This window comes from Polyodon spathula, chromosome 6, assembly GCF_017654505.1.
Source record: "Polyodon spathula isolate WHYD16114869_AA chromosome 6, ASM1765450v1, whole genome shotgun sequence".
In the NCBI taxonomy this organism is placed as follows: Eukaryota; Metazoa; Chordata; class Actinopteri; order Acipenseriformes; family Polyodontidae; genus Polyodon; species Polyodon spathula.
In genome coordinates, this window is record NC_054539.1 from 56,084,601 (window position 1) to 56,099,961 (window position 15,361).

Sequence of the window (15,361 nt, forward strand, 5' to 3'; positions counted from 1 at the left end):
TTTCAGACTTGTTAGGCTATGCAAAACTGCATGTAGCTGGTTTTGCCAATGGGAAATGAAAGAACTCAAAACTTACACAATACTGTATAGAACCTTAATATAAAAGCATATTAAAGCAACTGAATTAGTAAGCACATTAAAATGACTGTAAAAACACATTCACACAATTTAAACAATGATTAAAAAGAACTTAACTATGAAAGACACACATACACAATGTAAAACTTGCAATTAATAACATCATTAATACCTCATGCAGAAAGCCATCACTACAGTGTCACCGAGGTTCTGACATCACTGTCTTTTAAGTACCCTCAATTTGTCTTAGAGCTTCAATGTCTACTAGAAACGGGAGTTTTGGCTTTTCATATTCTTAAATATCTGGTTAATGTGGTCTTTACTCCTAATTAGGAAAGTATGAAGGATTTTTTAATGTTGCCATTAACATTACACATTTGTAAATGGCACTAGGCGTCAATGTTGCTGGTTGAAATGTATTTATTATTTTATTTAATTTGTGAATGTTCTTATATTGGCCACAATTACTATTGGTGTTTCATAGGATGAGACTTCGGTCTAACGACCTGGTTAATAATGTGCTCTTTTAAAATAATACAAATAGCTCATTATTCAAGTAATGGCTCTAAATACTCAACTTATTAATGTTTTGTTCCATGGATTACTGTCTTTTTTCTTTTGGAAATATACATTCTTTTAATGCCACACTTCTTTTGAAAAACACACTGCTTATTTGAGTGTGTGACTTAACACTGCCATTTCCTGTTTCGATGGGGTACGGCAAATTATGTAAATATTTACCCTGTATTATAAACCGTAAACTACATTATATTTTTTACATTGCTATGAGTATTTAAGGTCCTCTTCAATTTGCTGTTCGTCTAGCATATTTTACTTCAGAAACAAGCATGTAAGGTCTGATTTGCTTTGATTTCATATGGATTAGTTTTAAAATGTGTTTTCTCCTCATTAACAGTTAACTGTTGTAGTCTAGCCCAATACACAAGGGATAGTGAGACAACCTTGAAAACAACAACTCTTTTTTTAAATACATTTATTAGTTACAGTGATGGAATTATAAGCAGCTGAAAATGAAAATAAAAACAATTGAATCATGCCGGGCTGATGCAGTCACAGATCCAGTTGAATGGGATCAGTCCTCATCACTTCCTAGATCCACAGGCTTGAAATCTGGGTCGTCCTCATCCAGCTCTAAATCATCCATGTCTTGAAATAAAGACTCATCCACTTCCACGTTGTTGCCAGCTGGAATGCAAACACAGGCAGAGCAATTTATACAATTTACAACTCCTGGAAATACCACCAGTAGAACGAAATGTAAGCTGCACTTTTCTACATTACCTTCTTCCAGAAACTGAATATCGGACGTGTCAAGATTATGATCCCTTTCAAACAGCTGTTTTCCTACAAAAAATAACATAAAAGTAGGAGATTTTATTATTAGTCATGTTATTTAGAGTTTTTTTTATTCAATAATGTGATTGCCTACACCAATAGGCCATGCACACTGCTTTAGGATATTAGCTAGAGAAAGCACACTGGGGCTAGATTACATTAGAGGGGAATCAGGAGGCAAGTTGACCTGACTCCCAAATCATCTAACCTACCTTGAAAATGAGTAGAGTTACCAAAAAACAAACACTTATCCCAAAGTCGACTGTGTGAAGGCAAGTGCAGCTCAGTAACCATCTGCATTGCCCATCCAATCCACAGCATGCTTTCCCAGAGAGTACTGAACCATGGCTGAGTGCTGTGACAACATTACACAGTAATGAAGAGGGAGAAGGTTCTTAATGTACTGGGGAACAAGTAAAGCTTAAACCCAAGCGCACAGCACTTCAGCATGAGCGTGTTAATCTCGTTGTATAAAATTCATGCAAATAATAATTTAAATACAGCAGTCGGTGTGTAAGCTATGTTTTGGTCATTCTCTATTGGGAACATTAACTAGTCAGTGTGCCAACAGAATAAGTGATGACAGTCAAGTAGTCAAATATTTAACAAACTTAAGCCTGTTTTTTTAAACTTATTTATTAGAAATGCCCTATGGCACAAAACAAGCATGAGTCATCAGTACATGACAACAGTAAGGTAAGAAATACAAATTATTCATTGCTGTTAACAGAGCCGTGGGTTCTTATAGCTGCATAACAAAATGACAGCAAAATGGGAGTTTTAAAATAATTTTGTAAAAAAGAATCAAGTTCTGGTTATTGCACTGTAGTAAGAAAGACTGAACAATAAAGAAAGAAATCCACATTTGTTTATTTTTTTTCTTTGGTGTTTCAAAAATTCTGAGAAGCTGTTTTCAACCAAGGTATCGACTTCAGTAGTGCACCGCAGATGCTTAAAATTGCTGATGATAAAGTAAACTTATTTTTTTGAATGTATTAAGGCTGCTAGGAGTCTACAGCTTCTACACATCAGCATGCTGATGTCAGGGTAGCAATGTGATCAAATAAGAAGGGCTGTTTCAAGGATAACTGCCATTATGCATTATAGTTAAGAAGTGAAAAAAGGAGCTACAGGTCTGAAATTCAGCCTGTGCCCTGGATATGATTACACAAAATCGTAACATAGCATGGTTTCTCCAAAGCAGTAACAGCAAGCAACAAGTTCAATACAAAACCTGAGGGTTCACGTACCAGTCAGTTTGGATTTCAAAGCTTCCTCTTCCTTCAGTTTTTTTCTGTTAAGTTCTGCCATCTCCAGTTCAAATTTAGCTTTCCAAGACAGAAAGTTTTCTATCGTGACAACAGTGCCATGGAATTGCACCTGTAGCACATACAAAAATACAAGAAAAAAAAAGAAAATAATGTAAAATTACCATGACCTGCATCCACGGTATAAACATGGCAAGCAGGAGGAAGAGAATCTGACAATCTCAAATACTATAGTGCTACAGAGCCTTCCTGAGCAAGTTCCCTCACAAATGTAGCTCTCTCTGTACATATAAATCTCTACAGTGTGAAATACGTACATTCATAAAAACACCTCAACTGTATCCCTATTGCTTGGGTATTAAAAAAAAAAACAAACAAAAAAAAATGTATGAAGATTAAACTCCAAGAACACAGCACTTTAGCATTATTTTTGTTTTATAAAAATTGTGCAAAGATGAATTTTATATAAATACAGGAAGTGTGCAAGCAATTTTTTATTTTTTTTTTACTGCACAGCGAATTCTGGTCTAAAGTAGTTCCCTATTGTGAAGTCACCTAGCAGCAACATCAACTTATCGACATCACTGTATGACAATCATTGGAACGACGAACAGTTGTTTACTGTGCATGTCTAATGTTATCAGGAATATACACCCTTTATACATTTCTGTTTAGCTTCATTGTATAATCTACTACTGTTGCAAGTTCTTACAAGAACTGCTAACACAGCTAAAACTATGAAACAAGACCAGAAACAAGTTATCCTCCAACTTCAAAAACACACAATCACAGGACAGAAAGTGTATCTTCAAGTAGACAATAATGTTTCAAACACTACAGGCATTAGGTCAGGGGTGCAAAATTTTGGAGAAAAAACAAACAAAAAAAACAACTTCTTGTCCAATGCTAGAAAAACTTACTTCACACCTCCTGTTGCACAAAAAACACACAAAAAAGTAGAATACAATTTGTAGGATTTTGCTTTTATTTAACAGTGAACACAATCAATAAGTGATTAATAACCATTTTTGCTTCATGAAATTTAAGATAAAAGGTAGCAGCATTATCACTGGCACTAGATTTACACGTGTCTTTTTCATTGTTTTTTTCTTTATCCTGACTTTTCCTGAACCCAAAGTTGACAGTTAAAACTACAGCTACCCCTAATGATTTATTTAAACATGATGTGTTATTATACAGCAGACTTACCTTGCACAGAAAAAAATAAAACATGCTGCTACCTTAGTTTCAGGAATAATGGTAATTCCCTTAAAATAATAAACCATGCAGCCTTTAAAGACACGTGGGAATATTAATCATTTACATTACTGGCAGTCTGTAGTTAAGGTTTTTGGAGAGGATACATGTGTCAATGGAAGCCCCCTGAGTTATATTTTTCTATCTATGTGAGCACCAGTTTGGTGTAACAATACATTCTCAGATAAAATGCCAAAACGGAACAAAAAATATTTTTCTTCACTAGGCTTCTGAATGATAGACAGGACATTGTTTCTGTATACTATCATCACTAAATGGGACCTGTCTTTCCACAACTTTTGCCACTATTGTTTGCATCATTTCTATACATTTTAATCTATAATGCTAATCAAATTATCTACAGTAAGTGTGTTATTTTGCAGGCACGGCACAAAGCTACTCTAAATTACTCAGATGCAGAGTGTTTTGTAAAAGTTTGTAAAATGACAATACATAAATAAGTAATTTATTTAAAAAGCATCTGGTTTCATAAGATGTAAAACACTGAAACATGGATTATTTTTCGCTATATTCTCTGCCAGCTGTAAGATATTTTATACAGTACTGCATGTGACAGGGTTTGTGAATTAAAGGGATATGTATAGCTGAGTATATACTTCTGGTTTGAGGTTTAGAGGTACTTATTTTTAAATATTTATGTGTATGTGCTAGACGTCTGCAATTCACCGTTTTCAGAAACTTACGTGGCTCTCTAGAAATCTACCCGGGGTGTTTTTTTTTTCTAGCAATAGAATAAAAATACAAAGAGGGAAAAAAATTAAAAATAACCATTTGTCCAATGGGCAAAGTAGAACAAAAAAACTTGTTGTCCCTCAGACAAATCTTGTTGTCGGGGACTTCGGGCAACATGAATTCCACACTCCTGTAGCTGTAGTGATCTACAGTACCTAAACAAACAACTGTGCATTTAGGCCTCTCAATCATGGAACACACAAATGAATCAAGGAGAAACCTTCTGAATGTGAAGATTCACATTTTTACTTAATTTGTTCAAAGTGGAATTCTGGTCATACAGATTTTGTTTCCAGTCCTTCAAATACATGCGACTCCACCCACATACAGACCTTTTCTGCCTCTTCTGCTTCTATTTCTTTCTTCTTCTTCTCCTCCTCTCGTCGGTTCTTAATTTGATCTACAACTTCATTTAATTTTTCCTGCACTGCAGTTAACAGTGTGAATATCATCACCATGCCCAGGTTTTCTTCCGCCTGTACAAATGGAAATTTAGAGGACAAGGAGTGCATTTTAGTTAGATAATAGCTGTTGCTAAGATCACAATACATACTGTATCACAATATCCAGGTCACAGTATGTGTGATGGTCCTAATGACCTACTTTGTATGTCTAACAAGATGTAATCACCTCCTGTCAGGGGCTGTTCAACGCAACACCACTACATTTATTATATACCACATATCAGAAATCAATCCGAGTGAAGTACCTGCCAAATTTCTAGTACATCTTATCCTGTGTACAGCTGTCATCCCGTGAATACAATACCACACCCAGAAATCTAAACAAAACTAAAAAACACAAACCTGATACCTTTTGTAAAATTGATTCACCCTATTAACTAAACTCTTTCTTTCAATTTTGATGAATTAAGACACTAGTTTCTTAAGAAGAAAATATTACCAAAATCGCAACAAACTTTTAAAAACACACGTTTCTCCGGTATCACTTTAGTTATTAAATAATAATCTCAACATGACTATGGTGATTAATTTTGGACTGAACCACTTCATGACTTAGGGAGGGGGGATAATGATTTTTTTCATTTTAAGGCTATTGTGGAGTACCATCTTCATTTGTGTAATTTATAATAAGCTGTGTGTAAGGTGTCTCTAATTGTATAAGAGACGCAATTTCGTAGTTTGTGCGGCCAAAACCGGTCAGTTCAGCTTCACAGTCCTCTCGCCAAAACTTCACAAGATGGCATGGCTTATACAACAAAAGACCTACACACAATGTATTAACTTATAACACAGATACAGATCCCTAAGTAAAGCTTTATGAGTCCACATTGAAAAACTGCCCCCAGCTAGAACTTCTTGACAGAACAACTCGAAAAGTAGATATTTAGGCATGACATGACCACGAACCCATGTAGAAGATGGCTCTATTATTCATGGTAAACAAGGTCTGATAAGCTTTAGCCAAATGTTCATACATTTAATCAAAACAATATGGTTGTTTCTGCAGCACAGGGACCAGCATTACAATAGTTTGTTTTCCAAAGCTGGTATGGTGTACATTGGTGAAAAAGAGTGTATTGTTGGGGTATTCCTTAATAATAACTGGCTTTGAAGTTTGAGCCAAAAGCTTCCTATATACTTGGAGAGACTTGTGCTGTATGATATAGAAATGTAGTAACCGCAAAATACTAAGCAATAGAAACCAATTATTCTGTTAATAGCACTAAAGATTACCTGTTGTTGAACTAATGTCAAAATGTCGGCGACATCACTGTCTTCAAGGTTCTCTGTCTCCAGAATTTCATAGAGAGGAGGTTCGTCTGGGTATTTCTTTACGTACGTAAACTTGAAGTTTACCTGGACCGCTAAGAATGATGATTACAGGGAGAGAGATGTAACCAGTTGCATTAAAGAGCACATTAATCACTTTTAACTTCGCTCTGTAACATGTATACAACGGGATAGCACAAATATATCAGCCCTGATCACCGATTACAACATGGGCACAAGTTTACTTTTCTATTGGTACAATTCCATTATCTATTGTTCTGTCCATGGTCCAGACACTGTAACAATGTAACAGATTCATAGTACTTTTCTCAGGGGAAAAAAACCCATGTTAAGAATGATTGGTTTTACTAAAAAATAGGGTTACAACCACAGCAATGATGGAATATTGCTCTGCATTACAAAATATGGGCAGGTAATACATCATGTCAATATAGCCAAATGAAATAAAACAATGAAAGAAAGAAACACAGTAATTGTTTGTGGGTTCACCGAAACCTTGTCTGACTATATCTGGACAGGTCTACCTAATTGTAGTTGGCAGCGCCCTGCTGCAGGCATGTTCTCCAGGTATACCCTGGTCCCCTGAGCACTCAAAGGCCGAACGAATGCTGTAGTCTACTTAAGCATCATTGTGGTTCAAGTCCGCCCAACAATACAGCACAGATGGTCACTTTCAACGGTAATGCACCCATCCAAGTGAACTTGCATGACAGAGACTTCAGACAGCTTCCACTGCAACCACTATCTCTGGATCACATGCTAATTGAGCTTATTTGAATGACCCATTCATCATTACAATTCTCTGCCTACACCTCTGCACCAACTATGTTAAACATTAATGACTTAACGGATTAACATCCCTTGAGACACCTTCCAGGACTGAATGCCAAATCGTGTCCAGCCTGTAATCTGACAAAGTGGTTGCCCAACCTGATATTAGGTACAGGTCCTAAGAAAGTGGCAGTGGATATACCAAACAGGGATTTTACAACTAAAGCCTTTAAAGACTATTGCATCATTTTTAGTAAAAGTCTTAATACCCATGGTATGACACTCATATGGAATTTCCTAAAAACCAATAGATTTAGTTCAGAGACCCTACTTACTCTCATCATCCTCTCCTGCATCTGAAGTCACAGTGATTGTAAAACTTGTGGGGTTTTTTGATAGAACTGCAAAAGGAACAAGAAAGAATAGATTATATCTGTGTCCATCCTGCCTAAAAAAACAACTTGCAACAGGGAACTGCTGCAGCTTTCATACATCGCCACATACTGTACACAAATTGTTGCAAGATACAAAACATTTTCAAAAGGGTTGAGCAACATATACACAGTTGCTGCTAAATAATTGGGTGTGAATTACGTAAAAGCTGGTGAAGCATTACATTATAATACGAAGTATAAGAAAACCTGCGACTTCATGACACGCATTTACTTACAGTTTCATAACAATTATTATTATTACTATTATTATTATTAGTATATTAATATAATAATACTTATAATAATATAGAAATACTATAGTATTTTACTTAATGATTAAAAGCACAGGTTTTGTATTTGTATTTAGTAATTTTTCGTGTCCAAACATAAACATAAATACATTGTATGGCCCACAAACGGTCTGTAGTTTTACACGCTTGGTACGTAATATATATATATATATATATATATACATATATATATATATATTGTATATATAATTACACACATACAGATACTAATTTAATGGATTTAGCGTTAATTGAACATCGCCACGTTAGTATTTGCTTCCTATATCTACATTAAAATAGTGAACAACATTCACAAGCAAGCACTAGGCGCAGTGTGTGAGACACGTTTTCGATTTCTGCAGTATGGAGTTTTTTTTTTCTTTTTTTGTATCTACCTGTAAACGAATCCGGATAAATTGATTCTAAAGCCTCCACTTCGTTCCTCTGCTCTTCTCCGTAATCCGTCATTTTTTTCCACAATTTTCCATTGATTAATACATTAAAATATTGCTACTGATTTACACTGCCACCAGCAGAGAAAACGGAGGCCCAAGCAAGATCTATTTCTCGACAATGACAGGTAAGTTCTGAACAGGCTGGAGGACCGCGTCTGCCAATTAAATCTGTTATCTGCAGTATATTTTCAAGAATGACCACACCGTGTCTTGAACATTGATTACGTATTTCTAATATTAACCTCAATTTTGTTTCCTTAAATGTAATATCCACAGTATCAGAAAGCGTAACTACCGATCGCGCGTTCGTGGATAGATTAACAGGGTCTGTTTTAATCACGTGTTGAGTGACAATGTTGACGTCTGATGGTGATGGTGATATATGATCACAGATTTAAAAAAACAAAACAAAACAAAAAAAAACAAAAACTGCAGAGTTGCTGGTGTAGGCAGATCACATGAAGATTGTGGGTAGTGTAATATAGTAGTGACTCGTGGGTCTGCTTTACAACAACGCGACGTAATTGTGTGATCACTTATTTAAACAAACCACAAGACCAGTAAATCAGGGATCTGTTCAATTGTTAGGTTTTATGATTTATCCTCGTCGATAATGTAATTAGTATCTGAAATTTCTGCATGCTGTGTGATGTTAGTTTATAAAAAGAGCTAAGATAATTATAAGATAAATAAATGGAACCCTTGGTTGTGTATTGTAATGTACGTATTTTATACACTTGCAATACCAGCTAGAAACCCATACTAGAGATTTGGACATGGATAAGGATTATCAAGAACTATGGGTGCGTTCACGGGGCTCATTCTGCGCAGATTCTTTGCAGAAAGTGATACAAATAAAACCAAGCAAAATCCAAACATATCATTGACGAATGCCTTCAATGCTCTAGGGAGCAGACGGCAAAGCAGTGAAGCTCTCCCGTTAATAGAGGGCGCGTTCACGGGGATCGTTCTGCGCAGATTTTGACCAATTTAGCCAATGATCTTCTAAGAATGATCTCTGTGAACGCACCCATTGGCTAAATTGGTCAAAATCTGCGCAGAACGATCCCCTTGAACGCGCCCTCTATTAACGGGAGAGCTTCACTGCTTTGCCGTCTGCTCCCTAGAGCATTGAAGGCATTCGTCAGTGATATGTTTGGATTTTGCTTGGTTTTATTTGTATCACGTGCACTATAATTTATTGTTTTAATTTACTACTCTTTGATTTTGTGTGGGTTTGTTTTAATTAATTTAATCCCAGGTGATGCTTGACTGTCCATCAAGGCTTTGGTGGGTGGAGCAGCCTATACTTCATAATTAGGCTTGACGTTCTCTCTTTCTCCTGTAGGTGTCGCTTGGGGACAATACATGTAGTTAACTTTTACTAACAAGATACTTTAGCAATCTTTTTGTAACACCGCATCCAAGTCTGTGTTTTATTAACTATTTCATATAACTGTGTTTAAATAAATATTACTGCTCGGAGAGCACCAGCCTATTTCTCCCAGTCCAGTCAGTGTCCTCTTCAGACTTGTCAAAGCTTCTTGGTGTTTTTGTTCCCAGTGCCATGCTGTTCTGACATATTTGGAATGAACTTCCCTAAGTAGGTAACCATCCCTGCGAATGCCTTGAAACACATTCTCATACTTAGTACATCATTGGTGGTGACAGCCATTACTCTCTGAATTAGCTTCAAATTTTCACATGCTTTTATTCCTAGAGTTGGGTTTGCATTGGTTTTCACAACTAGAATTTAAATTGTGTGCACTTGCTTTGATTTACACATCTTCGCAAAGTGATTCATTTTTACATTGTATTCCATATGCTAGACAAACTGCTCAGATCCGCATCTTTTGCATTTAAACTTTTTCATGCACGAGCTGTTCTTTTTAGGTTCGGTTTGTTTATATTTTTCCCGAGGCTGTTTCTGTTTTAGGGCAAAAATGAAATTATATAAAGAAGAAAAAAACAAAAAACAAAAAAACCGAAAAGGTGTTTTTTGGATGTACACAAAAAGTTTCAATGACTGAAAATACATATTTCAGGACGCTATGTAGAAATAAATGTGTGTGTGTGATGTCCAAAATATACAAATATTAAACCACGGTGATAGCTTATGTCATCGCACGGACAAACTTCAATGACTCGCAAAGTAGTGCAAAATTCAGCAATGGGCAGAATTTGGCAATACAGCGGTGCGAGAAGCTGATCAGTGGAGGGGTCTGAAGCTGATAAGTGTGCAGAAGTAATCGAACAAAATATCAATGTTCTATGATCATTTGAAAGCTAAATCCTCCTCCTTTGGATCAAAGTAATCCTGATCTCTTTAAATTCTAAAAAAAAACAAAAAAAACAAAAACAATTTGCTGTGTCTTTCCCCGCCAGCTTGTACATGCAGCCGTGACGTAATAGCACACCGCCCACTGACTTTTCCTCTGCTGCGTTCGGTGTGAATAGTAGTCTGCGGTAACTGCAGAGCGATGCGCAAGAGGTGGCATGCGTGACGCGTCCGGTGTGAATGGCCCTTAATTGTGTCTTGGCTGAGCAGTTTTTAACCGTTCCTTCCTGCCACATTCCCACAGCTCCACATGTCATGTCAATGTGCGTACTTGTGTTAACAGCTGTTTTAACTGATTGTCACTAATACATTTGCTCAAAGATGTCGCCTTAATGACAAGACTGTACGCTCCAGTCCATGTTAAAGATTGCTTCAGCACAAAACACGAATCCCGATATTGACGAGCTTCATGAAAAAGGTGCCGAGCCGGTTTGGCTCGTAAATGAGAACTCAACGCACAATGCAGCAAATAGGTAAGATAACATTAGTTTTAAATTAATAGGTCTCATATACAATACATATAAAAACTGTAACTATAAACATGCATTTTCCACATCAAATATTAAAGTGCAGGTGTATTTTGTGGCCCACAAATCTAACGGTAAATTAAGATATGGCCCTTGGTAAAATTGAGTTTGACACCCCTGTGCTAGACCATAAGCATGGGTTTTTAGCAAGAATGGGGCGAGGCGATCCACACACAGGCGGAGGGCGGGCGCAAACCCAGGACCTCTCGCACTAAAGCATAGCACCGATACCGCTGTACAAAAGAGACGGCTCCTTTTCAATTAGCGTATATTGTGTTTATGTCCCTGTGTGTGGTTACTTCACCTACCAACCCTGCTATATTTTGTAGCCCATTCTTATGTTGGAAAATGTTAAAGTTATCAGGAAACCGCAGGGTCATTGCAAAGGTAAAGTCAATTAAAATGTGAACAATTCTCATTACTTTAGGCCAGGGGTTTCCAACCCTGGTCCTGGAGAGCCCCTATCCAGGAGGTTTTATAGGTGTCTTTACATAATCAGTGGCTAAAGATCTGGAAAGCCTGTTAATCTTGACTATTAAGCCAATAATTGGTTCAATTAAGTAACTGAGAGATTGGTTGAAATTAAAACCAGCAGCCACAGTAGCTCTGCAGGACCAGGGTTGGAGACCCCTGCTTTTGACATAATAGATTTCAGAGAGTAGGCCCTGATAATTTACTGAATTCGAAGTATCCTTACAGAAGTATACCTTCGCAAAAGCATAGCAACGTGCAAAAAGCACAGTTAAAGAATGGTAAAGTGCAGGTAACGAATGAGGCTAATCGAGGTACTACTAACCTTGTTAAACAAATATTAAGATATTTAAAACCTGTGGTTTACAAAATATAAAAGACAAAACTAAAGGTTGCTGATAGGTTATATCACTGTGTGACAGGGCCAGGAGCCCTGTACAGGAGAAGGGGGCAGGGTAAAGCCCTGCTCCTATGAAGTATAGTTGTTTTGTAGTAGTATTATTATTATTATTGTTGTTATTATTATTATTTACTATGTATATAAATGACAGTGAAAGCCATGCGTTTTGTTATTGTTTTATTAAATGTGACAGCGAAGAGGCAGGGGTGTTTTTTGTTTGGTAGTGTGGATGGGAAGACTCATCCACAAGTAAAAAAAACCTTGTGCAGATGGTGATCATCTCCCTAATAATTAATGTTTGCCAACTGGGAGATGGTCACCTGCATAAAAGGAACAAATGCGAAAGAGGAGGGTAAAAATAAGGATACAAATAACTTAAGTACGATCAGTGAAGGCTAATGCCCAGCCTGATCGCATTGTTTTGTGTTTGAGATTTGTTTTTGTTTTGTTTTTGTTTGTGTTCAAAATAAACGGCACTGCAGTGTCTTTTGCCCTGCAGTACTAATGTTTGTTTTTGTTTTTGTTCCTGATTCTTTCCTGATGTCATAACAAAGTCATCCCTGTCACACACTGGTATAAAGTAAAGAAGCGGTGAGGTAGTGATTTTTTTTTTTTTTTTTTTTTGTCCTTATTAAAATGGAAATCCCTGTAATAATATAATGAATTAACTACTGTCTCGAACTAATGATTTGATAAAAAAAATTCCTAATATTTAAAAGTACCTTTATATGGAGTGATCTTAAAAAAATACCCACAGTAACACTGAAGAGTAACACTGGATCAGCTTGTATAAATGGCTTTGTATTATTTTCTAATTCCCCTGTGTTGTGATAAACTGTGCTGTCTGGGGTCTCCAATATATATTTGGAATACTATACTTGGACATATATAGAATGGAGAGGTTCAGTATTTGAAATAAGGGGTTCCCATGGACACGTATTCCGTTATTTTTCTGAATAGTAGCTGAATAACCCTGTATTATATTGAGGTCATGTACTCAGTGGGGTGCTGCATGTATCTGTGCTGGGACCTCTGCTTCTAGGCCATTAATGTGGATAAGATAGATCTGGGGGATAATTAACAAGATGATACCATTTGCCCACAGAACTGAGGGAGTGCCCAGGGGTGTCCATGCTTACCAGGGACACAACACTGCACAAGTATCTCCAACATTAGAAACAACCATGATGGTACAACAGCATCAGCACAATGTCAGTACATTTTACTGCCAGATTAGAAAACCAAAATACAACGACGGTGCAACTCGGACACACTATTTTGACCTATAGGGTGAAAAATGATTTTCTAAAGAGGTGATTATTAACAGATTTTGGAAACTCGGTTAGGCATCTTTTAGAGAATTTGTACTGGGGTTCTCCCCTCTAGCCTAGGTGATTCATGTATTTGTTAAATGCAAAAAAAAACCAAAAAAAAAACATTAACTTGGTTGGCCTGTCTGTGTATATCAACATTTCAAATCATGCCTTGACTTGATAAATTTCCATCGACAATGGTTCAAAGAGTAGAGGAGAATCAGTTTTAAAATATTAACACATTTTATAAGCTAAATAACACACCTGAAGCATGGATTGTATCAGTGCAACTCACTCCTTCTCGTGTTATTACTTACAAATTGTTATGCTTTCTGACAAGAGCTGAAAGGAACTTTTTTTGTTTTATGTAAATGTACGAGGAAACTAACTGAAATGCTACTGTTCAATTGCTCTCTATCCATGGTAACAGTTGAGCTCTTTAGGGTGTGTAAAATGTTTAGAATAATTTTGTTTCTTTGAGTTATATTAAAACTGTATAAGAACCTTCTAATGTCATCGATGGAACTGAGATCCAACCAATAACATTCTGAATGCATAGAAGATATATTCAAGTGAAGCAAAACAGGCTTCCACTGGCAGACTGTCTGACGTTTTAATACATTTCTCGATCACATAATTTCTACTCCATCAACAAAATCCAGTGCACTCTTCATTTCATCATCTTTGTCCTTGTGTCCTTTCTCCACATTCCTCTGCAGGGTGCTGTAATATTGCTCGCTCTTACAGAAGGTGTACAAGGAGGAAATCTCTTCCCAGGAGCTGTGACTGGGGAAAGGAAAGGCCTCTGGTTCCGTGTTTTCAAAGAAGCTCTTCAGATTTCTGTCTGCCAGTTTTGTAGCATGCTCTGTAACGTAGTAGTCAAATTGCTCCTTTTCCTTCTCAGTGTACTTCCTCCAGAAACTGAGTTGGAGGTAGCTCACTTGAGACCTGCAGTTATTGTAACAGGTGCTGATCAATCCCATAACCGCGGCAATACAGACAATCAACCAGCCCAGCATCTGAAAAAAGGACACTTATTTAATATGAGCTCTTGATGTACAATCTTTCCCCCCACACACACACCTCCATATACCAAACTGTTACAAGGTTCAAATGAACAACTCAGGAGTTTTATTTAGGAGCTCTTACATGTACTTTATGGTGCGTTTACATTGGCTGTTTTTAGGACGGCTTTGGCCTGTCCAGGTCTTTTTCTAAGGTGTAAACGCACACCGCCAATTAAATACGTGGTCCGTCCGAAAGGCAGTGTAAACTCACCTGACTTTAGGACGACTCACGATCGACATGGGTGCTGCTCGGCTCACCCCCCACAGAATCTAAACAGGAAGAAGCTGCAGTGCCGTTGCAGCTTCACAAAAAGAGAAGAACGACTTGATACACAAGCGTTCTGAATATTTGAACTTATTAACGGTTCTATATTGGGAAGTATTTGTGAATACTGTATCTATCTTTTATTATTAAGTTGTCGTCCATACATTGCTCTATGTAAACTTGTGACGCTAATGCTTTGTTAAACAGGTGGCAGACACCGGTGGACATTAAAAAACCATAGGTATACTATTTTAGTATATTGGTGGGAATTATTTAAAAAAAAAATGCTACAAAAATTATTTTATACAAAAGCTATCCTGGATTGTGTTTTTACAATTTTATTTTATTGTAAACCACTTAGTTATTGGTTTAGTTTCAAACACCCTTTAATTTAACACACCGTCTTTTTTGTTTGCTGTTATTGTTATTTAAGTAATATTTTGATTGTACCCATGATTATGTGTCATACAATTGTGTGTGTGTGTATGTGTGTGTGTATGTGTATATATATATATATATATATATTTTATATATATATATATATATATATATATATATATACAC

The 15,361-nt window shown here is 36.6% G+C and overlaps 2 protein-coding genes across 2 annotated transcripts; both read right to left on the minus strand.

The window, feature by feature from the left end:
* Positions 1-1,055: 1,055 nt before the first annotated feature.
* On the minus strand, positions 1,056-8,723 carry rwdd1 (RWD domain containing 1). The gene is made up of 7 exons (XM_041253223.1): positions 8,357-8,723; positions 7,573-7,638; positions 6,410-6,540; positions 5,045-5,188; positions 2,685-2,814; positions 1,381-1,443; positions 1,056-1,284 (listed from the first exon to the last, which is right to left on the minus strand). Exons 1-7 carry the CDS (start codon positions 8,427-8,429, stop codon positions 1,172-1,174), a joined length of 720 nt encoding a protein of 239 aa, XP_041109157.1. The 5' UTR covers positions 8,430-8,723; the 3' UTR covers positions 1,056-1,171.
* A 5,308-nt stretch (positions 8,724-14,031) lies between these two features.
* Positions 14,032-14,533, minus strand: LOC121316574 (calcium homeostasis modulator protein 5-like). Its single transcript, XM_041251615.1, has one exon. The coding sequence runs from the start codon at positions 14,482-14,484 to the stop codon at positions 14,095-14,097; it is 390 nt and encodes a 129-aa protein (XP_041107549.1). The 5' UTR covers positions 14,485-14,533; the 3' UTR covers positions 14,032-14,094.
* Positions 14,534-15,361: the final 828 nt, after the last annotated feature.